This window comes from Nuphar pumila, chromosome 1 (assembly GCF_984573655.1).
Source record: "Nuphar pumila chromosome 1, dmNupPumi1.hap1.1, whole genome shotgun sequence".
Taxonomy (NCBI): Eukaryota; Viridiplantae; Streptophyta; class Magnoliopsida; order Nymphaeales; family Nymphaeaceae; genus Nuphar; species Nuphar pumila.
This window is the reverse complement of record NC_143249.1, coordinates 49,818,194-49,843,447: the sequence shown is the minus strand read 5'-3', so window position 1 is coordinate 49,843,447 and position 25,254 is coordinate 49,818,194. Positions and strand designations below refer to the sequence as shown.

At 36.6% G+C, this 25,254-nt stretch overlaps 1 protein-coding gene across 1 annotated transcript; it reads left to right on the top strand.

Moving 5' to 3' along the window:
- Positions 1–9,482: 9,482 nt before the first annotated feature.
- On the top strand, positions 9,483–23,902 carry LOC149848904 (uncharacterized). The gene is made up of 3 exons (XM_090005723.1): positions 9,483–9,559; positions 9,614–10,190; positions 23,792–23,902. The coding sequence occupies exons 1-3, from the start codon at positions 9,483–9,485 to the stop codon at positions 23,900–23,902; spliced, it is 765 nt and encodes a 254-aa protein (XP_089861849.1).
- Positions 23,903–25,254: the final 1,352 nt, after the last annotated feature.

Sequence of the window (25,254 nt, the reverse complement as noted above, 5' to 3'; positions counted from 1 at the left end):
GTTAACTTTAAGTTAAATTCTGATAAAAGAAGAAAATTTTTAAGGAAAATATGATGAATTTTGAAAATGGATCCAGTGTGGATCCAGTGTTATTTTGTAAAAGATAAAAATGCTAAGTTTTGTCCACACCCTGACTATGGCCATTGATGTGGGTCATCAACTTAGTATTTATTATCTCTTACGAAATGGTGCATGTGCCATTTGTGTTTCACCATTGTGAGAACTTGAGAGAGAAATGCATGAAAACAAGCAAATCATGATTTTACAATGCTCATTCATCCTAATCTAAGACTGGAAATGCAGAGTTTTCCTCATCTTATTTATTTACAACAATCGGATTTGAGAGTATCAAAAATATTTTAATCCCATCCTTCCTTATATTCCTGCTAGATAGATTTTGCACAAAAGGAGATGAAAAATATGAGTGTAAGTGACTATTCAAAATCTTACACAGATGCCTGACTTATATATGGTCTACCCTGTGTTTATGAGAAAAACACACATATATGTAGGAATAGATGTATGTACAAAGAGAGAAGGAATTTACAGTGGTTCCTGTGAACCACTTGTAAAAGAATGATAAAAATATGGTGATTATGATAGTTCAAGAATGAACTATAAAAAGAAGAGAAGAATTTACAGTGGTTTCTGTGAACCACTTGTAAAAGAATGATAAAAATATGATGATTATGATAGTTCAAGAGTGAACTATCATAAAATAAGAGAAGAATTTACAGTGGTTTCTGTGAACCACTTGTAAAAGAATGATACGAATATGATGATTATGATAGTTCAAGAGTGAACTATCATAAAATAAGAGAAGAATTTACAGTGGTTTCTGTGAAACACTTGTAAAAGAATGATAAAAATATAATGATTATGATAGTTCAAGAGTGAACTATCATAAAATAAGAGAAGAATTTACAGTGGTTTCTGTGAACCACTTGTAAAAGAATGATAAAAATATGATGATTATGATAGTTCAAGAGTGAACTATCATAAAAAGAAGAAAAAGGTTTTACAGTGGGGATTAGTAATGTATACACAGCAGTGAGATATATAATAAATATATGAATACAGAGGTGTAAAGATTCGATTGGTTGAATCCTATCAATGGTATGGCTTCAGCTAGCTGGATCTTCAGAGCGCCATTAGCTGCCAATTACACATAGGTTAGAGAAATCTTGCTTCAGACTTATATTCACACAAGATATGATAACATCATCAAGTCATATCAGGACATAATATAATGAGATTTCTGTATGCATTACTTGAGGAATCATCAAAGGAATTTCAATAATTTTGTATCTTGACTAACTAATTTTAGTAAAGTCATAGATTTCAGCATAGCAAATATTGAATTTCAATATCAGCAGGATAGTCTTACCTTACAGATCATGGCCTTTTAAATTTTAAAACAAATGCACTTGCTTCTTAACAAAGGGAAGCTAATGATCCTTAATTAACAGGCAACAGGAGTATTTACACAGCAAAGTAATATCATTAAGAGAGATCCTCAATAACCTCAACAGTAAACATTCATACTATGACAACATAATGAAATGGCTGTGCATAAATGGGGCTGTTATGTTGGTGGTAACTGATATGAAACAGAAAGTAAAAGAAAATGCAAGGCTAGAGCAAGGCGAGTCACAATTACCTCATTTGATCGAATTTCATCCTGATTTCATGATAAGCCGATTGAGTAATGATTTAATAACTGTTATCAGGGTATTTCACAAAATACTAGCCAATCAATTTTCATAACGATCTAGCCAATAATCTTAAGTGCATTAATCAACAGGTTTTTGGCAATATCAGTCAGTAAGATGGTTTTTGCACAGTGAGTCAAGATTTATGACAGGGGCTATCCAGCGAGATGCACCAACTCGAATGCCAGATGGAGGGATGCTAAGGTGAGCCAGGGAGACTTAAAGGCATGATGGACCCTGGAAGAATAGCAATAACGAATTTCTGAGATGATATAAAGAAGAAAACGTACCTCCACAGTTCCACAATGCTCATTAAGGACAACAACCATATGGGCCTTCCTGATTCTGAAATGAACTTTCAGCAGGTTCCAAACAAGCATTGAATATAGTCTAACAAAAGGCCTGCAGAAATAAAAGAATAAATAAAACATTTGTAATATGAACCCATTCAAACAAATCTCCTGCTAAAAAATTCCAGAAACACATGCTGGTTCCTGTGAATGGATTTGAAAACACTTTCCCCAGTGACATTACCAGTTGTAGGTTTGAATCAATTAAATATCTTGCTAGAGATCTCTGAAAAGAGATATAACCAAAAGAAGTGTCGTTGAGGCTCATCTCTTGCACTTAGCCTCAGATAAATGAATGAAAATATCAGTTTTCATAACATGTAATAATGTTTTAGCTAAAAAGAAATGGCGAATGCTGGAATAAGAGCATCTAGTAATATCTGGTAGCCTGCTTTAGCCCCTCCATACATCAATGACAGTTTTAAGAGCATTGCCCCCTTTCTTAAGCATGGTGGAGGTGTGGGAGCTCTTTGCTAGAAAGCGAAATGTAGTGTAATCCCCCAAAACAGAACCACCCTAGCAGTAATCCAGATGAGTGCAAAGCCTGCACTTACCAACATGAAGCGTCCTACACAGTATCAAGCAGCAACCTTGTAAATAAACTTGGGAATCAAGCAATAATAGCAGCAAGTTCTGTTGACGACTGCCAAAGTAGCAGTAATTTGCTTACAAAGCTTTTATCAAAGATTGTTCAGAGGTTGAGGTACCTGGACCTTTAATGGAAAAGACAAGTGCACAGTTATAACAATTCGAAATGCAGTAGCGCCTTACGCTTGAGATGGGAATCACTTATACACATGAGCAAAAACAATTCAGTTACAAATTTGTCAAAGCAAACTCATTGAAAACACTACACAAGGCAGAGTTAGATGACCAACTGTAGGTGAATGGTACCCAGTCATAAGAAAATGCAATGAGGATCGGACATGAACAAAATCATGAGATGTAAAATGAAAAAAAAAATGTAACAAGACTGTAGAGAATGTACAGAAGATGCATATAATGAAAATGCAAGAAATACAATACAAAAAATGATGATGTCGATGATGCTTTTAGACAAATAAAAAAAAAAACCACAGGAAAAGAAGGAATTGTCGGATTTACTCCGTTGATGTCGCACAGATGCAGGTCGATATTGTCACCAGCAAATCGATCCTACATGGTGCTTTAATAATAATAAAAAAAAGAAGAAAATTAAGAAGAACAGAAGAAATGGGGTACTTACCGTGGCTATTACTGGAGGTCAAATTTCCTTTACTCGATCCGGGGGGATCCGAGAAAGAAAAGAAAATTAGAAGTAGGGGCTTCGACCGAAGAAGGAGCAATGGCTTCTAGGTGCTGCTGTAGTGTAGTGAACGACCTCGTCTTTAATCGGCTGAGAGATAGTCAGGATAAGAGAAGATAGAAGGGGAAGAAGAGGAAAGAGGAAGAGAAGAATGCGTGAAGCGACGAAGGAGTGGGGGTGAGAGGCGGATCGTGTTCAAGAGAGAGAAGGCTATGGAGGGGTGAAAAACGGATCCTTTTAGGGTTCCCCTATGCGATTCCTTTATAGGGGAAGAGGAGGTTCGAGAAGAAGGTTGTTAGAGATGGATGGAGGAGGAAGATGGGTTTGGAGATGGAGGGTGACGGCCTCGAGCGTTTGGGCGATTGGCAATGGAGGAGAGAGAAAGAGAGAGAGAGGGGAAAGTGGCGAGAGTGAAAGAGAGGGGGGCGATTAGGGTTTATTTGTGAAAAAATTTTGGTTTATTCCAAAAAGAGGATCCCTTAACAAAATTTTTCATAAACATGGTTTAAAAATGATTTTTTTAGCAAAATCGATTTTAAAAAGTTTAAACTCATTCATTTTTCTTGAAATTTTCCATTTTTTTTTTGGTTTTTGGTTTATTTTTCAAATTTTTTTTATTTTTAGAATAAAATCCTAAAGTTTGTGAGAAAACAAATGTTAAAACTAAATTTTTTGGTGTTTTTGCAAAAATATTTACAAAAGAGAATTTTTCTGAGAATTTTAAAGCCATTTTGAGAAAACTTCTTCAGAAATGAGTTAGGATCCGGGTTTTGAGGAAATATGGATTTAAAGCACCGGATTTGAAGCTGAAAACGATTTTGAATGGATCAATATGGTTTTTAATCCATAAAGTCTGAAGAATTTGCTTTGATTTCTCAGAAAATGGAGTTAGGGGCAGAAGGGTCATTTTTACAAAACTTTGAAAAATTTGGGGTGTTCACAAAAACTCCAACTTTGAAAACTTTCTTTGGAAAATGATTGGAAATTCATAGGAAAACTCTTTGGAGAAGGAAAATCAAAACCCAGAAAATTGAAATTTTGAGAATCTTAGCCTTGAAATATTTGAAAATCGATTTTGATTCTTGAGAATGATGAGAAACTCTTTTTGAAAATGAATCTTAAGAAAAGAACATTTTCCAGGGAAAATCATGAAAAACTAGACTTGGGAAAATCCAACTTTGAAAATTTTCAGAGTCTTGAGGAATCAATTTCCTTAGAATGAAATTTTCTTGAGAAAAAGTATAAGGAATGCATGTAATTTCATGATGCAAACTATCTTGAATGAATGAATGTCTTTTTATGAAAACAACTTTTCAGGAAAATATGCAATTTTAAAATTAAACTAAGGTAGAATTACCACATATTTCGACCATGACCGTAAATATGCTTGTAATTTACTTAGTTAATTCTAAAATATTTTGTAAACTTGAAGATATGCAGTGAAATTTTGGAAGATAGCCTAAGAGTGTAGGCTTGGTGTGACTAGTAGAAAGATGCTGAATCTGAGTCTCGTCCATATTCCGACTAGGGCCGTAAATATGGACTCCACCGAGTTCATCAACTCCCTAAGAGTTGGTGCATGTGCCATCCATGTACATCCATAGTGATTTTCTAAATACAATGCATGAATCATATAATCAGGATATTGCATAAATTCAAACTATATGATATGCATCCTAATCTAAGCAGAAAAGTAAATCTCTTATTCCAAAATTTCATTTAATTATTACATCACTAAATAAATTGAAATAAAGACAATTGCAGATTCCATCTCCTTCCTTTGAATGTCCCCGCCAAACTTGAAATAGGGTTAGCTCAAATATGTGGGTTTTTTTAAGATTTTCCAATAATATCTTGAGATTATTGGACTTAGTTGGATATAAACCCGATTTTCATACTTCCTTGATATTTGAAATGATGCAAATGCAAGAGAATACAGTAATAAATAGTTTAAAATTTGGAATTATGGTCAAAATGACCAAAATACCCCTAATATCGAAGTTATACCTTTAAAATCAGGGTTTTTTAAGGAATTTTGGTAAAATTTGAGATTTTTGAAATTTGAATTGAACCAAATGATGATGAAAAGCATGATGAGACATGATGATATGCTGCTAAACATATTAGGACTGTAAAAATTAGAATTGATGTTTGAAACTTGGCCAAAATAACGAATTTCGCTTGTTTTTCGCTCAGACTAGGGTCCCGCGGGAAACCCAATTTGATGATACGGCTAAATCGGTCATCAAACGATTTTCAAATCATGCCAAATTCGGCAGAGAGCATCTTTCTACCCTTAGAAACAATATAGAATGATAAAATGCATAAAATGATATAGCATAGATACAAAATTTCAAAGAAAAGCCTAAAATAATCAAATTTTGCATACGAGTACAAATCAAACATAGTATTTAACACAATAATGCAGAAATCCACCATAGAAATGTCTGATATTTTGCAGGGTGTTAAAGGACATAAAAATAAACATCTTTGGCTTCTACAACATTGGGATTTGATCTATGATGAGTTCGGTAACAGAGATTTGGTTCTGACGGGACTAAAATCAACAGGATCTGATGTGGAAATGGATAAAAGATAATAACTGACCATCAAAATTTCCAAAAATTAAATGGTGAACTACTGACATGCATATGAAAAACTTTTATTTGTATGGATTCAGCATTTGATCAACTGGATAAGAAATAAAAATATAACCCTTCATGCATAAACTAGAAGAACAAATGTAAATACCAAAACAGGAGCCTTAAATAAAAAATACAAAAGTGGCATGAAAACTATCCTAAAAATTACAAAATTTCAGAATCAAACAGGGGACATTTAGAACATAAAGTTCACTTTTTACAGATCTGAATTGAAGCTAAATCCAGAGAGAACCAATCGACTTAAGTCGATCCAAAGTCTCAGAGACTCAAATTAGGCTCTAACACATGTCCCGAACTCTCAGATTTTTGTCAGACAGTAAAAATATCCTGAAAATTTAATAACATGATATTAAATACTAGACTCCATCCCAAGTTCAGGGCATTTTTTGGATCGAAAATAGGACCTCACATGATAGAGATCTCGATTTCACAAGTTGAGACCAAATGTTCTGAACGTTTCCCGAGTCATAAAACCAGACTTGGCATTTTGAATTTTGAACAAAGTAAATAAATTCAAATGATTCTGATTTTTTTGCAAATTATCAAGGACATATGGGTACGTAATATGATTTTTTTGGCATTTTTAGAGAAAAATAAAAATATAAATAATGAACGGACTGACTGACAAAAACAGAGAGTTACAGAAACTAAACAAAATTGAAATAAATGCTAAAAAAATCTAACTAATTCCTAAAATATACTAAATTAACGAAATAAAATATGAACTAAACCTAACTAATTCATGAATGCTAAAAAATCATCAAGGAAGCATAATTATTTTTGATATATGTCATTTTATGAGAATAGCTCGATCCATCATTCGGACAAACCTTTTCTTCAAAACGAAAATTCAATATGCAAATCGAGACAAGGGCATTATTTCAATCGAACCAATTAGAATGGAAACTCACCTTGTGTTTTTTTTTGCCTGTTTGAAACTCCCGAAATGGGCGGCTACGAGTGGCTTCTCTCGCTTTTCAAACCGGGCTTCAGAATGCTCATGAAAATCGACCTTTACTCCTAGGTCGAGTGTGGAATGGTGGGAGCTAGGTAAGTACTTTGATACAATCTCTCAGATGGTCCCAGGGGGGCGTGAACTCTTAGGGGGAAAAGTGAAGTTGAAAGTGGAAATTTAACTGAAGTTCAGATCAAGAAAAGAGCCTCTTCCAGTTGGGCGTGGGCTATAGTATTTGTAGATTTTCAGAGGAGTTTTGAAATTCAAACAGAAGGTCATCTGGACCTTCCATGTGGCACCATCTCAGGGCATGCCACTTTGGATTTTTTTTTGAAATAAATAAATGCAATTTTTGTAAATAAGACACCTCAGCTGGATTTGAAAATATTCAAAAATAAGGTTTGCTTGATTCTCTCTGCAGGAGCTTCCCATATGGAGCCACCTCAGAGGATGCCACCTTAGAGTTTGCTTTTTATTTGAAATTCAAAGTTTTATTTCTCTGGAAGAATGAGAGATCGCCATGTGGCGCCACCTGAGGGTGGCTTCACACTAACATGTGTCAGAAGGAAGAACAAAGGAAGCATATGGCGCCACCTCAGAGGGAATTTGAAATTTTGCTTTTTCCTAAAATCAAGCTTCAGAGCTATTTTTGTGGAAAGCTCCTTTTTAGAAATGGCGTCACCTCAGAGGAGAGATGATTCTACTTTTTCTGAAGAAAGGAGATTTGGACATGTGGCATTTCAGGGTGGTTCTACACCTGACAAGTGTCAGCTTGCAGGAGGAGGCCTCTCAGATGGCGCCACCTCAGGAGTAATTGAAATTCAAATTTGGTTGGCTCTCGAAGGATGGAGGGTGGCCATGTGGCGTCACCTCAGGGTGGCCCCACAGTGCCAAGTGGCAAGAGGGAGGAAAAAGAGGGAAAGGGGCATGTGGCGCCACCTTAAATCAAATAAAAATAAAATTAAGAAGGAAAATTCAGGATTTGCGCCACCTCAGTCTAGAGTTTGAATATTTGAATTCTTGTTTTTTTGAAGGAAGCATAGAGCGACATGTGTCTTTTGCTTTTTCTGAGGAAAGCAGAGCTTGACATGTGTCAGCTGCAGGAGGAAACACCTCAGATGGTGCCACCTCAGGGGGGGGCAATGCTACTTTTTCTAGAGAAAGGAGAGATGGACATGTGGCGACTCATGGTGGCTCCAGAGTGCCATATGGCAAGGGAGAGAGAAATAAAGGTGGTGGACATGTGGCACTACTTTAGGGAAGCTCCACATTGACACGTGGCATGAAATAATAAAAGGTGACTGGAGACATGTGGCACCACCTTAAAGAGGCCCCACACTAACACTTGTCAGAAGATAAAAAAGAGGAAGATGTAGGGAGGAAGACACGTAGCAAAGGAATTGATGGTGAGAGAAAGTGACAGAAGAGGCCATGTGGCACCACCTCTAAGTAGCCCCACACTGCCAAATGGCAGAGAATAAAAGGAGAGAGAAATAAAGCACCAAATGGCGCCACCTCAGTGAAAAGGCTCCTATATTTTTGGTTTTTTTTTAAATCCAAGTTTTATAAAAGGAAAGCCTATATGGCGGCACCTCAGGCTGGACCCCACATCGTTTCTTTATTGAAATAAAAGCAAGAAAGTAAAACCTCTTTTTGGAATTTTCATAAAACCTAGACTAACTAGCAAATAAGAAATACTTGGCCTAATTGCAGAAATTTTGAAAAGAGGTGACCCCTATGGGATGATTTAGTAAAAGAATGATATTTGAAATTGCTGACAAAAGGGCAAAATCTATGATAAAATTGCTAAATTCAAACCTAAAATCCATATTGAAAACTATCCAGATCATTTTTCTGAGAAAATCTTTTGAATTTCAGAGTCCTGGGGGTAAAATGGGAAGAATTGGCAATTTTGAAGACCCAGGGTTTGAAATCGATTTTGAAAAGAGTTGAAATTTGAATCTGGATTAAAAATTTTGAAATCGAGAGTTTTGGACCTCGAAATGACATGCTGTGCAGTGCAGTGATATGAAATGCTCATGCAATGATATGCAATGACATGTCTTATGAAATATAATATTGAACCAGGATTTGGAGATTCCCATCTCCTGTCAGGAGTAAAACTTTAAAAATCTGAGCTAAAATAGAGAAAGTTTGAGAATTGCAAATGAAATTTGGACTTTTGCAAGTTCCAGGCTCAGAAAATAACCAATTTTCCCTCCGGCGATCTCAGGGGATGAATTGTGATGTTTGGTGGAAATGTCAAGGAGGTGAGTGAAAATTTAGGGTGTTTGCAGAACTTCATTACGGATAAATCTTTTCCTTTCGGCATGTACACCAGCATAGCTGGATTTTTGTATTTAGATGCACTTGTAATGACTTAAATGTTATAAAGTATTATACTTTTTCTATCAAGTTTGGTGCATTCTGACTCGTACCTTATGATTATTTTCAAGGATGGTGTGGAGTTCGAACGAGATTTCGACCAACAACTGGTCCGAGTAGAGGAGATTCGTAATGGATTCCCTCAATACATTGGTCAAGGCAATCAGGAGTCAGGTTGCTGCGCAGAGGAATCTGGCTCCTTCCTTAGAGTAGAGGGTCACTTTTGAGAAATATTTGAAGTTGGACCCTCTGATTTTCACTAGCAAGGTGGACCCAGATGCGGTAGAGCATTGGGTCAAGGAGATTGAAAGAGTTTTTCAGGAACTCTCGTTCTCATATGAGAGGAATACTTTGTTCGAGTCCTTTCAGCTAAAGGAAGTAGCGCACGAATGGTGGGATACCACTCAGAAGGTACTGTTCCTGAGCATCAAGGTGGTTCCCTGGGATGCCTTCAAGAAGGCGTTCTTCGAGAACTATTTTCCCCCTCATGCGAGGAAAAAAAAGAAGATTGAGTTTTTGGAGCTGTGTCAGGGCAGCTTATCATTGGGCGAGTACGTCATCAAATTTCGGCGGTTGAAATATCATTGTCCCAACCTTTTTGGGGATGAGTGTGAGTGGGCAGGGAAGTTCATTAGAGGCCTGAAGGAAGGACTTAGACATAGGGTCTTTACGAGTATGCCTGCTACTTTCTCTGCGACTGTTGCAGCAACCACACTTCTTAGTGAAGACTGGGAGCATTCGAAGAGCGCTCATGCTAGGAAGCCACCCATGGCAGGTGGCGAGCAAAAGAAGGCTCAGCCCCATGGCCGGGCAAATGACTTGGCTTTTCCAGTCATCAGAGTTAGGGGAAAGGGGATACCATAATTATCCTAGGTGGTAGTCGCCTGACACTTCGGAAGAAGTTGGATGCATCCATAGGCCTTTTATGCCTTTGGAGACTTACTCTCTTGGTCATTGGCTGCCTCCTTAGGAGCGGACTCTGACAGTCATTCAAGATAGCATAAAATACATAGCATAATAGACCCTCGGATCGATCTCGATTGTTTCTATGTTTCGTTCCTTGTGCATACCCACAATGGCCAGCTAATAATCATAACGAAATATAATCTACTCACACTACAAGTAGACTTACACTTTTGTGATGTTATAATAGTTCATTGCTCTTGAGTTTGGTTATCTGCTTTACCTTACTACTTGTGATAGTTAAGGGTATGCATGGTTAGTTTTGTTATAATTGCATGGTTAACCTTGTTATAACTGCTTGTGGCTAGTTACTTGCTCTCCACCTGTGAAAATCAATTTAGCATGATATCTGCCTACTTAATTATTAACATGCTTTATATTAGTTGTTGTTCTTTCTGGCCTTTTTGCGCACCAACCAGTTTTTTGCGAAACTAACTCATTCTATGGGTGCAGGTGACGAGTAGGTTCTCCATATAGCCGGTGGCGTGGTGTAACATGGATTGAGGCCTCACTCTTATTTTTGGCATCCTGGCTGCTTGTTTTGGGCTTTGTACTTTTGCTTTCAGGTAAAGGAAACCCCTAACTTTGTACATACTGAAATGTTTATCAGTAAAATATACCTTTTGCTCACTAACTATTTTGCTATAAATGTTTTTGCTGGATTTTTTGTGCTAATGCACTCAAAAGTATCAACTTGTTTTCTTTTTAAAAGAAAGTCCGCTTTCACTATATTTTTTATTTAATAACTTTGAATTTTGAAAGGATTTCATTAAATATTTTCGTAATTACAAGTTAAAATTTTGGGGTGTTACAAAAGGTGTCACTAGATTGGAGAGATAAGCTTGTTGATTTTTAGTCTTATAATTCTTTGTAATCTCATTGTTGATGATAGATTATTGCTTGCTAGCATTGCCCTTGGATGTAGTATTTTGTGGGTGAATCTCCCTTGTTTCTTTATTTCTGTATTGCTACCTATATGCATGCATCTCAGAATCTTTCCACAAGTATTGTGGTTAAATTTATTGTTATTAGAATTTTATTTGCACAATCAGCTTAGTGTTGGTTTGGCCACAACAAATGATTACGATGCGTATGGAATTTCTTCTTCTAAACATCTTGCCATTATGTTATTAAACTAAGTGCAAGTTTTAGTCTTAATTTTTTTAGGCCACTGTGACATTATAGTATAGCGCATGTTTAGTAAATTTCCTAGAGATAACTCTTGGTTAATGTGATTTGAGGACACTTTTATTGAAGTAGAAAGGTGAGCCACCTACCGAGGTTTTATCCCATATGGTAAGCGGGGTCCAGTGCCAAGCTGAAGGCCCACATGAGGCGTAAGAGTTATCTGTTAGGGGTCTGCCTAACCCCAGCTTGCCTTTCAAAAAAAGAAAGGTGAGCCACCGAGCCTTATATTTTTTTAAAATGTGGGTGGAGAAATTGTTTTACAGGCCGGGTGTTACTGTCGTGATACACGTGGTAGTATGTGTACAAAGGGGATTTAGAGACTCATGAAGAGAGTTTCTAGACCTAGTTCGTGGTGGTATGCCTACCCAACATATTGAACTCACATGAAAGCATATCAGGACAAGCATCTTCATGAAAAAAGTAGACCTAGTTCTATGGGAATAGGCAGACATGGTAGTGTGTGCTCGGCCATGTAAACACATCGATTGCATAATGATGATAATCATCATCAAGCCTTATTTCAACTATAAGGAGTCGGCTTTGTGTTATTTTTTATTTTTTACTATCTAGAGATACAACTTGGATCACTATATATACAATCCTTCATGCATGTTACCTCTAATTGCCTCCTTCCAAGTCTTTATTGGTCTCTGTTTTTTAATTTCTCCTACCTTTTCTCGTACGAGTGATAAGAGGTCTCGTGCTACATGTTTAAACCATTCACATATTTTGTCTTTTATTGATCTGACTCCTATGTGTTTTAATGTATTCATTTACAATTTTATCCTTTCTTGTAATTCCAGTCATCCAACTTAGCAGCATGCACTCTATTTTCTTGTTGCTATATCGATTGCATGAATATATATATATATATATATATATATATATATATATATATATATATATATATATATATATATATATATAGTTGCTAGAGTTGATTGTAAATACAATCAACCTAGCAAATGGGTGGAACCTTACATTTGAGACCTTAAATGTGATCCACATGTTTTATTTAGTGGGAACCAACTTTTTGGATCATCATAATCTGACTTGTATACATGTATTTTTGGCAACCCAAAAATCAACTGTTATGAATGCATCAATTGTTTTTACTTATAAAAACATGTTTTTTCATAAAAAATTATGACCCAAGAGTTAATTCATACTAAATCGAGCATGTTCAACATATCTATAAGATTAGATTGAGTCAAAACAACTTGTTTCATGAGATCCCAACTCGATTGTCGGTGCAAATGATTATAGCAAATATAAATCCTATATATATAATGTTTGCTACCCTTGTGGGTAAAGAACCCTCCAATAAAAAAATGTAATATTTTTATTTTTTCAGTTTTTTTTAAAGTAGTTGAACCCTTCAAATGTGATCTACATATTAAGTTTAGTAGAAACTGACCAATGGATCATGTTTTTCTTATGTATATGTCATATTTTATGACTGAAAAATCAACAACCTATAAAGCACCAAATATTTAAACATAAAAAAACATATTTTTATGTCAAAAAACTACGATCAAAAGCTTGATTCCTACTGTTTTGACCATGTTGAATACATCTATGAGGTCAAATTTGGACAAAACAACCTCCCCCTATGAGTTCTAGCTAGGGGGTTCCTTACCCATGTGGGCAGCAAATGCTCTTTCTCTATCTATCTATATATATAATATGTAAGTTTCAAACCATTTATCTTTCTGACCATCCCATGCTCTTTTTAAAAACATACTTGCATGTGTTTAATGCTTAATTCAAACCTATAAATGTGTTTATCATTGCTTATTCACTAAGAATTATGCTTTGGATTGAATCCATTAACAATTTTTTTTTAGTTAATCAAGTTTTTTGTGTAATATAAATTATTGATTTTTTTGTTCGTAAATCAATACATGTTTTCTACTAGATAAACATAGATATCACATCTATGCATTTAGTTGAAGTAAAAAACACATGTAAATATGTTTTTTAAAGGGGTTCAAGATGATTTGGAACTTATATATATATATATATATATATATATATATATATATATATATATATATATATATGAGAGAGAGAGAAATCAATAGTTGCTTGATTGTTACCTGCTTGACAAAAATGCATTTGTCTTATCCATTAGATCTCATTTAGATCCAACAACCAAGATGCCCTATATATAAATCCTCCCTCTCCTTGTGTTTTCCCCTTTCACATCTCCCTCTCTGTCGAGAGGGTGTTGTGTGTTCTCCTCCGAAGACGCACTGTTTGCTACAGTGCGTGTTCGGGGGTCCGAATGAGTGCCACGTATATAAGCACGTGGGGATCGTATCCCCGTGTGTGTCGGCATTACTTAGCATTAGAGTCTGGTGCAGTTGTAAAGACTTAAGTACCCTTTACTGTTATTCTCACCATGAAACGATGGTTCGAGAAAAGGATAAAAATGCCCTCTATCCAAAAAAGGGAAACAATGGTTCAAGAAAAGGACAAAAATGTCCTTCATCCAGAAAGTCGAGGATGATGTTAACTCTTTAAAGTCCAAACGTTCCATTTTCGCCCTAAGCAGTAAACTTTTGCACCATCTGCTATAACAGAAGCTCCCTTTGATGACGCACCCTTTACTGTCATCTGCTGCCGCTAGAGCAGCCATTGTCGTCGTCTCAAGGCCAAGTTCTCGCCTTGGTTTTTAGATTGTGTTACAATACATTGACGGCTTCTCGTTCCTACCTTGTGTTACAAAACATTCTCAGGTTCGTTCCTACCTCGTGGAGATAACTATAAATTGATCGACTTGTTCGATCAATGGTGGGCGTCATAGGGGCATTTGTCGGCCATCTCTTTTTACAATCTTCTCTTCTTTTTTATTTTTGTTAGGCAGTATGGAAAAAAGCAAAGACGCACAAACATTCCAACAAGTGCCATTAAGGCATCGTGAGTACCTTTCTATGTCATGCTATTGTTGAAGAACGTATGTCGTTGTGAGTGCCATTAAGGCATTGTTTTGTTATTGCAGGTGGATCTTGTCCTTTCGACGGTTGGAAACTTAACGATATTTGTAAGACGCTGGGACCTGTTGACAAGAATGCTTGTTTACAGATGTGAGGAAGGGCCTCTACCCCATCCGGTATCGTTCATTCACTCAGTATATGCAATGTATCGCAAATTGCAGTTTTAGTAACATACTACCGATTTGTGAGAAGTTGTTTTGTTTGTTAATAATAATTTGTAAGCTATTATGCTGAATTTTTGTATCAATTTGTAATATATTTTGCGATATGTATATCAATTTGTAAGATATTTTATGTTTTGTAGTGTTGAATTGTAAGCTATTATGCTGAATTTTTGTATCGATTTATAATATAATTTGTGCTATGTATATCGATTTGTAAGATATTATGTGTTTTGTAGTGTCGATTTGTAAGCTATTATGCTGAATTATCGTATCGATTTGTAATATATTAGACGATATATATATATATATATATATATATATATATATATATATATATATATATATATATATATATATATATATATATATCGATTTGTAAGATATTATGTATTTTCTAGTATCAATTTGTAAGATATTTGTAGAAAGACTTTTAAAATGTGTGCATGCAGAAATACATTGTTACGCGCTTACGGTGGCGATTTTCGTATTCAAATCGCTACTCATTTAGCTATTTCTATTGAAATCGCTTCACAGCATTGTAGATATAGTTAAATCTCTGTCACGTGAATCGCTATTGTCAACACACATATACGACAAATAATTTCTTTTATATGCATGGTAAGTAACAACTTGATGCATAGTATAAGCAAATAACAAATCGTTGTTGCTTTTATACTGTGATTCATTCAATCATTTCTTTAACTTGCTTAACCTTATCGGTATCTGTGGTTATATGCATCTTGAATAAATCATAGTAAATGTATATGCTGGCTAACGCAAAATGATATCTTGCTTATGACAGTGGTGAGCTTATCATCTGGTTGCAATGAAGATGATCTATCTCAATCATTGGAATGTTATGGAGAAGTAAGCATGTGCACTAATTATGCACATGATAAGAAGGGTGCATGCATTGGATTCACTCTTGACTTGAATGTTCCAACAGAACAAATGCAATTTGATAATGAGGTAGACGATCATGACAGTATACTTGATAAAGGTGCAGACACTGGAAATGTACATGATAGTACACTTGACTCTGTTCTCGTAGAAGGAATGTAGTTTAATAATGAGGAAGTTGCATATAAATTTTATAATAATTATGCCTTAAAACTTGGCTTCAATGTTAGAAGGTATTCTTTGTCAAAAAATGCACAGGGTGTCATGCTGAGAAAGACATATGTTTGTTCTAAGGAAGGTTGGAAGAAGTCAAGTGGAAATCCAACAAGGAGCAAGTCAGATTCAAGATGTGAATGTCCAGCGAGAATGGTATTAAGAAGACTTTTGAATGAGAAATATATAGTTCATACTTTAATCAATGATCATAACCATGATTTAGCAACTTCATTTATGACTCCTATGTTAAGGTCACATCGTAAAGTAACTGAAGTGCATGTTGCAATTGCTGAAATAACTGATAGCGTCGACATTGCACCAAGGAAGACATACAATTTATGCGCGCACATAGATGGTGGTTGCGAGAATGTGCCATTCACACCCATAGATCTAAGAAACCACTTGAGAAGGAAGAGGACAAATAGCATGAAGAATGAAGAAATGTGTTCTTTAGTTGATTACTTACAGAAGAAATCAAACATTGACCTTGGTTTCTTTAGTGCAATGCAACTGGATGAAGATGGATATGTTGTGAATATGTTTTGGGCAGATTCAAAGTCAATAGTAGATTATGAATGCTTCAATGATGTGCTTGTTTTTTATACGACAGTGAAAATTAATACTGAATAATGGCCATTTGCACAGTTTGTCGGAGTGAACCATCACTCACAGAGTTGTATATTAGGCAGCGCTTTTTTGTATGACCATACCAAGGAAAGCTTTGAGTGGTTGTTCAGAGTATTTACACAGGCAATGAATGAGAAGCAACTTGAAGTTGTACTTACAGATGATGATCACGTAATTGCGGCTGCAGTGTCTCATGTATGTCCAAATGCACATCATCACCTATATTTGTGGCATATCTTTCAAAATGTAGCAAACAACATAGGACACATATTTAATCAGAAGACAAGGTTTGATAAAAAGTTTACAAGGTGTGTACTTGAGAGCGTAAACGAGGTCACCTTTATGTCTGATAGAGAGGAAATGATTTAAATGTACGACATTGAAGACTGTGTGTGGTTATAAAATTTATATGTAGAAAAAGAGAAGTGGGCATTGACATATGAAAGACAATACTTTTGTGCAGGTATAATAATCACACAAAAAGTTAAATCTATGCATGACACACTGAAAAGAACCTTGTATTCATATTTAACAATGTTTTGCTTCATAGAATAATATGAATTATTTGTAGATGATCTTAAACAGATTGAGCTTGAAGAAGATGTGAAATGCTTCAACACACGCCCTGTAACTTTGGGCATGAAAATATTGATGCGACCTGCAGATTTGTATACACTATCTGTATTTGAATAGATTAAGGAAGTTAAACATGTCATGAATTGCAACATAGAAGGATGTATGCAAACCGAGAATATGCACAAATACCATGTTGTATGGGAAGGCGAAGAGCATCAGAAAAGGCAAGAAACACGTCACATACAATGTTGACAACAAAACAATTGAATGTACTTGCAAAAAGTATGAATTCAATGGTATTTTATGTCGTCATGCATTAAAGGCACTTAATCAAGACAAGATATAAGAAATACTTGACTCATATTTAATGCGAAGATGGACGAGACAAGCAAAGATTGAACTGTTGGATACATATAATGTCAGTTAATCTGGTGTTAATGAGAAGTGTCACATAACTTTCCGTTACCAGCAACTATATAGGTCACTTATGCATGTTGCAGATTTGACATCAAAAAGTGAAGAAGCCTATGTATGCATGAGAAAAGTATCAAGAGAGTTACTTGAAAATGTGCAGTTAAATCACCATCAGTCTGTTGCAGCTCATGCAGGCTAGTCCAAGAAAATGAGAGTGAACAACGGAGGTGAAAATCATGCTTCCCTTGACATTCATGAGAAGTTACGCTGAAACATAAATATCATCTTCAACAAGTCAAAAGTCAGTGTTGTAGATTATGAAAGAAAAAATCACCTAGCGAATGGTATCAAAAGAAAGCCTGTCTCTGATCGCAGTCGTCGGAAGACAAATGGTGCACTAGAATTGGTTGGCAAGAAAAGGTCTAAGAAACAACCAACCTCTAAGCAAAAGCAACCAAACCCTTTGCATGAACAGGTATGTAATACATTATATTACTTTCCATATAAATTGCATTACGTGCAGCTTATCAATATCTAACTTGTGTAATTTCCAACATGCAGCAATACTCTACAGACGTGCACTACAACGTTGGAACCTTCAATCCTCCCGACCAGTTTTTTCAGAATGATAGTTCAGTTTTACAAGTCTTTTGGTATGTAATCAATGTTGCGAGGATGTTTGTATTTCTTGTGAAACTTAATGTAGTGTCTTATATTGTTCTGTTTCATAATAGGCTTAGATTAATTCAAAAGTGAGCTATGGAACACTGGAATCGTGTGTGAATTTTGTTTAAGTCTTACCATAAAGTTAGTTTTTATGCCTCTTTGCATGACCCAATTTTCATATTGTCGGACTTGTTAAGAGTTTAACAAAATAGGATGTGAATATGCTTATACACTGGATGGTCTTATTAAGAAAGAGTTTTTGGATGAAGCCATTTTCATGAATCGTTAATAGAATTGTTAATATTTTTGTGGATCACTGTTCATGAAAAACAGGAATCGCGTGTGAATTTTGTTTAATAATATATCTTTCACATATATAAATCGTTGTAATATGTATCATTCATATGTATAAATCATTATCTCATCTAGCCATATATATATATATATATATATATATATATATATCGATTTGTAAGATATTATGTGTTTTGTAGTGTCTATTTGTAAGCTATTATGCTGAATTGTTGTATCAATTTGTAATATATTATGTGATATGTATATCGATTTGTAAGATATTATGTATTTTCTAGTATCGATTTATAAGATGTTATACCATGTAGTGTCCTATCGCGATCTACATAATGATGTCTATGTCGGCCAAACACCTCAAATTTTTCTCATCCATTCTCAGACAATCCCCCTCATGCAGTGCCAACCCTGTTAGATCTGTGTAGGAGTCCAACCCCAAGTTTGTGTCAGAAAACTACCATCTTACCCACTTTCATTAGGAAAATTATCATTTTACCTCTAAGTCATCCCAGACCCCAATCAGTCGGAGTCAACCAAACTCATTGGTCAGCTCAGAATAGTTAGAATGTCAGCCATTTCTAGCTCACCTGAGCTCACAATGAACAAATCATTTCCATTTTTGACCATTTCTGCCAAAATAGGATCATTTCTTCAGAAATGAGCTCATTTTTCACTCAAATCCAAGTCAATTGTCTCTGAGTCAGTCATTCTCAGTCAATCCTAGTCCCCTGAGTCTAGCTTGAGCTCACCAGGAGTTCAAGTGGTCCAGTTTCAGTTTAAAACCATTTCCAAGTGTCCAGGAACCCATTTTAGCCCATTTCAGCTCTTTCAACAGGAATTGAGCTTAGTCCAGCCAGTTGAGCTAGTGTTTGATCTTCAATTTTAGTTTATCTCAGTATTAATAATCTTTGTTCCAGCTCAAATCCAGCTCTGGTCTGTAATTCACTTCAGTCCAGTGACCATTTCTCGCCATTTCTCTAAAAATGGCAGCTTTTCTTGAAAATTTAGTCAGAAATGTCAGTTAAGTCAGTGTCTTGTCAGTTCATTTGAGTTCTGAAACCTTAGAACCCAACTCAATCCAGTACATTTCAGTTCAATGCAGCTCAAACCTCAATTTTCAGTGTCACTGTAACGACCCCAACTCCTACCATTGAAAAATGTGATTTTTTTTTCTAAGAGTTGCGGAAAACTTCCCAGAGACCTGGGGTCCCTACAGTTCCAATTTCAGTTGGATAACCACACACCACAAACAAACTTACATTTATCATCCATAACCAACCAACTAAACTCTTTTATTAATGAATCAATAAGAGTCTCATACTCAATGTCAATAGTGAAATAACATCTTGCAGGAAATAAAAAGAACTAGAAGAAACAAAAGTAGAGTCACTCTGTCCGTAAGTGAAGCAATCTGAAGCAATTATGACCCTCGTATTCTCTCAGAAGCGATTCAATTTCACTGATCACCTGTGTCTGGGAAAACCAATAAAATGAAAGTGTCAGAAATCCGAAGAATTCTGCGTACAGCTTTCCCTAATGAATCAAAATAAGAAAAGAGAATAAATAAGATCCATGTAATATTTTGAGGAATACAGTTATAATCAATTCATAAAACAATTAACCATTCATGCAGAATTAAACATTGAACATAATGGAACACAAAGTAATTAACATTGATCACAACTTAATCAATAAGGAAATTAAATGCAACAAAGATCAATATCCTGCAATGATCAACATATAATAATCAAGTGAGCAGGAAAACATGCATGAACTAATGCATGATTATGTGCGATGCATGAACCCTTATTATCTTTCATTTATGTTACATCTTTCCATATGCATGCCCTATTAAATGCACACATCTTTAAGTTCCTCTTTTTGATTACCGTGGCCCGCAGATACACCAAACAGGTACAATCCCCGAGGTCAAGTAGGGTTCCCGGGGTAACTTTGCACACAATTTGTATTTTATTATCGGGTTCCAAACTTAGCCCTCGATCGATATCAAGAAACAACACCATCCATCGGAACCTTAGAAAACAACATCCAAAGTCGGGGACACTAGGGAAAACAACATCCACTGGCGCCACTTTCTTGGTATACAAAAACAACAACAGCTGTGTCAAAACACACCACCCCCAGGAAAAGTGGCGGTCTCTCTCTAAAACCGTGGCCAGGAGAAGAACCTCAATATCGGGTTCAGGGGCAACAACGCACACAGAGTTTTTGTATCCTCACGGATTCCCGCAAACCGCAACATCCAAGATTTCCACGCTAAAGTAGGGACATCAAGGAGAAAAATGAATTACACTGTTCTTTACTCTCTTTTATCTTGGTTATTAATTCATCTCTTTTACATTTGCAAATTTACATGACGAATTAATAACATAAACTTGCACATCCGCATGCTAAGCTTTTCACGGGACCACAACCTGTGACAACATAGAACAGTGCAGTAAAACAATAATATCACATTTGATTTGTTGCAATGCATAAAAAATAACTAAAATAGAGAACAACTGGTTCTCGAGGCTCACCCAGCCTCTGATGATCCAATTGACCATCAATGCATTCATAAACAAAAATCATCAATCACATGCCTCTCTGCATAAATTTTCACATGTTTTTCGATGCATATGTATGACAAATTTTAAAGATGTGCATGAAACAATAATATATTTATGCATGTGCATGAGTTCACTATTCATGTACATGTGCTTTTATGAAATCATTTCATACACATGCATTCATTTATGATTCATAAGTACATGTGGACATTCAAGCAGTATTATACATGTTACACACACATCGATTTCATGTATCTATATGCACTTAAACAAATTTTTTGATAGCATAATACTTAGGCAAGTCAGATCAAATCAATGCACATGAACAATCTCATTCATAACATGTATTAAAATTACCATACATGCATATAACTAAATCTGAAAATTTAACTTGCAAATTTAAAGATCTAGCTCTATAATCAAAATAACACTAAGTGTTAAAGTATACACTTAATATATATATATATATATATATATATATATATATATATATATATATATATATATATATTTTCACAGTTCCAATATATATATTGCCTATGCTAAACCACAACCTATCTCGACCATAATAGGCTTTCTAAACATAATGCAGATAAAACCCTTGAGTTGTTTGACAACCATGTTTCTACCCAAAGTTTGACATAATAGAAAATTTTTTGGTATTGACCTGCGGTTTATCATTTATACACGCCATAACAACCTTGGAACGATGAACACAACAAAGTTATAGTGATTAGGATTTCATTAATCAACTATATATATACCTGTTCTAATAAGCCACACTAGATAGGTACTATTCCCACACCATGAGCATGTAATAATCTGATGATGTAAAAGAATTCAGAACATATGTGATTTCTAGCAGGGTTGGTAATCAGCTCCTGCAAGGGTCTGGATATCAAAGCTTCAGAACATATGTTTTGTATTCATTGGCAGGAGTTAAAAATTTATACCACGACTTTACATGTTAATAACTGAAACCCACCACTGAGATTATCTATCTATTTTCCTGTTCAATTAACCATCTCAGTAGACGAGAAGAAACTCCCAATGTTGAGCATGTACAATAGGTATTCTCAACAACCCCTGCATACGAGGATCCAAAAACCTATTTACATATTAACAATTAAAATTTGCTTTTATAATTGATATCTGATCACAAGAGTGTACCATTCAGCATGTCTATAATTTATCTTAGTTATTTCCCACGGAGTTCATTAACCAAAAAACATAACACAAATGAATATGTACTTTCAGAAATTAGTCCATAAAATTTCCAGGCTTCGGTATATAGCAAGCGCTAAGCCTATTCCAATACTTATTAAGACTACAAAGATTTCAAAGCAACATCGAATGACTATTAAACATGCAGAGATTTATCTAGATGGAATTAAAAAAAAAACAACATAATACATACGCCAGTTAATAAACAGAGGCTCATTCAGTTGGACATCAGAACCGGAAACATAGATCGTGCAAAAGCTCACTCAGATAAGTATCAATGAAAACAAACCAACACCTTAAGGCATCCCTTTTTCATGCAAGAGGAAAAACCCAAACACATGGATGACTATGATTCCTTCATCTCCTTTCCGAATAAATTGGAAAACACAATTCACATTCCCAACATTAATCCCTACCAAACTAACACATGGGATACAGACCTATGCTCCCATTCTTAATTGAAGCAAAAGAGAACCCGTACCTCTTGACGAATTTTCTGGCGAACTCTCCGGCGATCAAAGGCTGCAGTCGCGAGGGTAGGGTCGACTGATGTTGCTCCACCCACTGTTGCCGTGACAGGGGTACCTACCGTGGCTGCGGGTGCCTACGGCTTTCCGACGACCTCCACCTCCCCAATGCTCGCCCACACGAGAGAGAGAGAGAGAGAGAGAGAGAGAGAGAGAGAGTGAGAGAGAGAGAGAGAGAGAGAGAGAGAGACGAGGGAAGAGGGTGAGACCCCCTCTTCCATCTCCTTTTTATCGCCGAAACCCCCCCTCTTGCTGAGAGGCACAGGGTTTCGGTTACGCCTGCCGACCCTCTGCCTCCCTTCTGGTATTGCAGGAATCGTGCCTAGGGCATGATTCTTGCCTTACTTACCCCTTTTAAAAACAGCAACCCAATATCGGGTTTAAAACCCTACCGGGTTACGAATCCGGGTCGGGTCCGACCCGGGTCTATGGGTTTTTCTTATTATTTTTTTTAACTAGAGGGCCAGGTCCGGGTCTGCGACCTGCGGCTCGGGATCCAAACCCGACCGCAACTTTGGACCCTTGCCTTCCACTTGGTATGGATCCACAGATTGGATCCAAATGGATCCAATCGTGGATCCCCTAAAATTACTCATATAATATATATTTTTATATATATTTAATCTTGTATACGAACATATAGGGTATTTTACCTATATCCATATGGATCCTATCTGGGTATTGGATCCAAAATGTGGATCCCAAGCCCATATATACAATATATGCGTAGTTATCTCTTGAATAATTTGCCTAATTAAAATTTTTGCACTTATGTAAGTACATATATGTTTTACGAGATAAATATATATATAAAGACCCCTTTATGGGTCCCGGATCCACGACTTGGATCCCAGGCCCAAATCACCTAAATTTTAAAAAAAATTGTGGTTATTACATCCCTACCCCCTTAAAAGAATTTCGTCCTCGAAATTAAAATGGCTACAAAAGTGTGGGTAGTACGGAAATCAAGTATATCATAAGTCTATTGGTCGATGACCAAGAGGATACCTTCGATCAAAACAATCCCATCCTTCTGCGTAGAGGTCGTAACAGCATAAACTCTCCCGTTGGTCTTTCTTTGTCCTTGTTGTTGCTGAGGTCTCTGTTGTTGTTGTAGCTGTTGCTGTTGTCCTCCCTGAGTTGCTGGCGGGTTTGGACAGTAGGGAGCGATGTGGCCAGGCTGCTGGCACCGGTAGCAAATTCCCTTGAACATCGGGAAAAAACCGTGAGGATGACTCTCATTACATCTGCGACACATTGATTGAGCTTTCCCCTATTGCTGCCTCTGCTGAGGTTGTCCTTGATGCGCACCTTGATGACGTCCCTCTTGGGTTCGCTGCCTCTTGCCACCCTGAGCCTTTCCGCCTATCGATGGTTCCTTCCTCTTTCCGCTTGAAGCATTTCCACCATTCGTGCCTCCCTTTTGTGATACATTCCTAGGCCTCTCCCAGTCCTTCGTCAGAACAATGGCTGACTCGATAGCATCGGCCAAGGTAGGAGGCCGACCTGTCAGGACACGAGTTCGCAACCCATCCTTTAATCCGTGCACGAACTTTGACGCCCTTGCCTTCTCATTCTTGAAGAGGTTCGGGCAATACCTCTCGAGACTCCGAAACTTGGTAGTGTAATCTACCAGACTCATGGTTCCCTGAGTCAAATCAAGGAACTCCTGTTGCATCTGTTCCTCGGTATACGCGGGGAAATATGTGTCCAGAAATTCTTCCTTGAATGTCTTCCAGGGGATCTCATCCCAATCGGCGAACTTCACCCTTCGCAGGGTGTCCCACCACTTCTTGGCATCGCCCTTCAGACGGTACGTGCCAAATAATGTCTTCCTGTCTTGAGAAACAGACAGGATGTCGAACACCCGTTCTAACTCCTCAACCCAGTTCTTCGTTGCCTCTGGGTCTGCCTTTCCTGAAAAAGTTGGTGGATCCAACTTCAGAAACCTTTTGAAGGAAACGCCACTCGCGTTTGGAGCAATAATGACAAGATGATCCTGAGATGTTGCTTGTGCAGCTGCCTGGGCCGCTTGTGCAGCCTGTGCCGCTTGCGCCGCCTGCATAACCTGAGCTGCTTGCATCGCCTGTGCTGTTTGAGTTGCCTGAGCTATCATGGTCTCGGTTAGGGTGTGAATGGCTTTCATCATAAAGTCTCTATGTTCCTGCCAGTTCGCGGGAGCAGCAGCAGAGGACGAAGCACCTCTACGGGTATAATGCGACATCTATAACGCACATCCTTTCTACAAATTAGACTCTTACTTATCCTACCCCTTAGGGTTGATCACGAACAATAATCGTTCACGTAATCATACCAAGACTTATTAAATTCATACCAATAGAATATTAAATTATAATTACAATCAATCATACAAAGTTCACATACTTTAAGTAAAAGTATTAAATAACCTTACCAGTGAAGATGACTGCTCTGGAGGACGAGTCACACTTGTCGACGCTTCAGGACAGAGCTCATATACCAAAATAAAAATTTAATACTCAAAAGATGATAAAATTGTAAGTCTTTGTGGTGGCTCTGATACCAAACCTGTAACGACCCCA

Excerpts from the sequence above, each read along its gene's own strand:
- LOC149848904 (XM_090005723.1), top strand. The coding sequence starts at position 9,483 with ATGGATTCCCTCAATACATTGGTCAAGGCAATCAGGAGTCAGGTTGCT. Across the intron at positions 9,560-9,613 it reads AATCTGGCTCCTTCCTTAGA|CAAGGTGGACCCAGATGCGG; the intron begins GTAGAGGGTCAC and ends GATTTTCACTAG. Across the intron at positions 10,191-23,791 it reads TGGCTTTTCCAGTCATCAGA|GTCTCTGTTGTTGTTGTAGC; the intron begins GTTAGGGGAAAG and ends GTTGTTGCTGAG.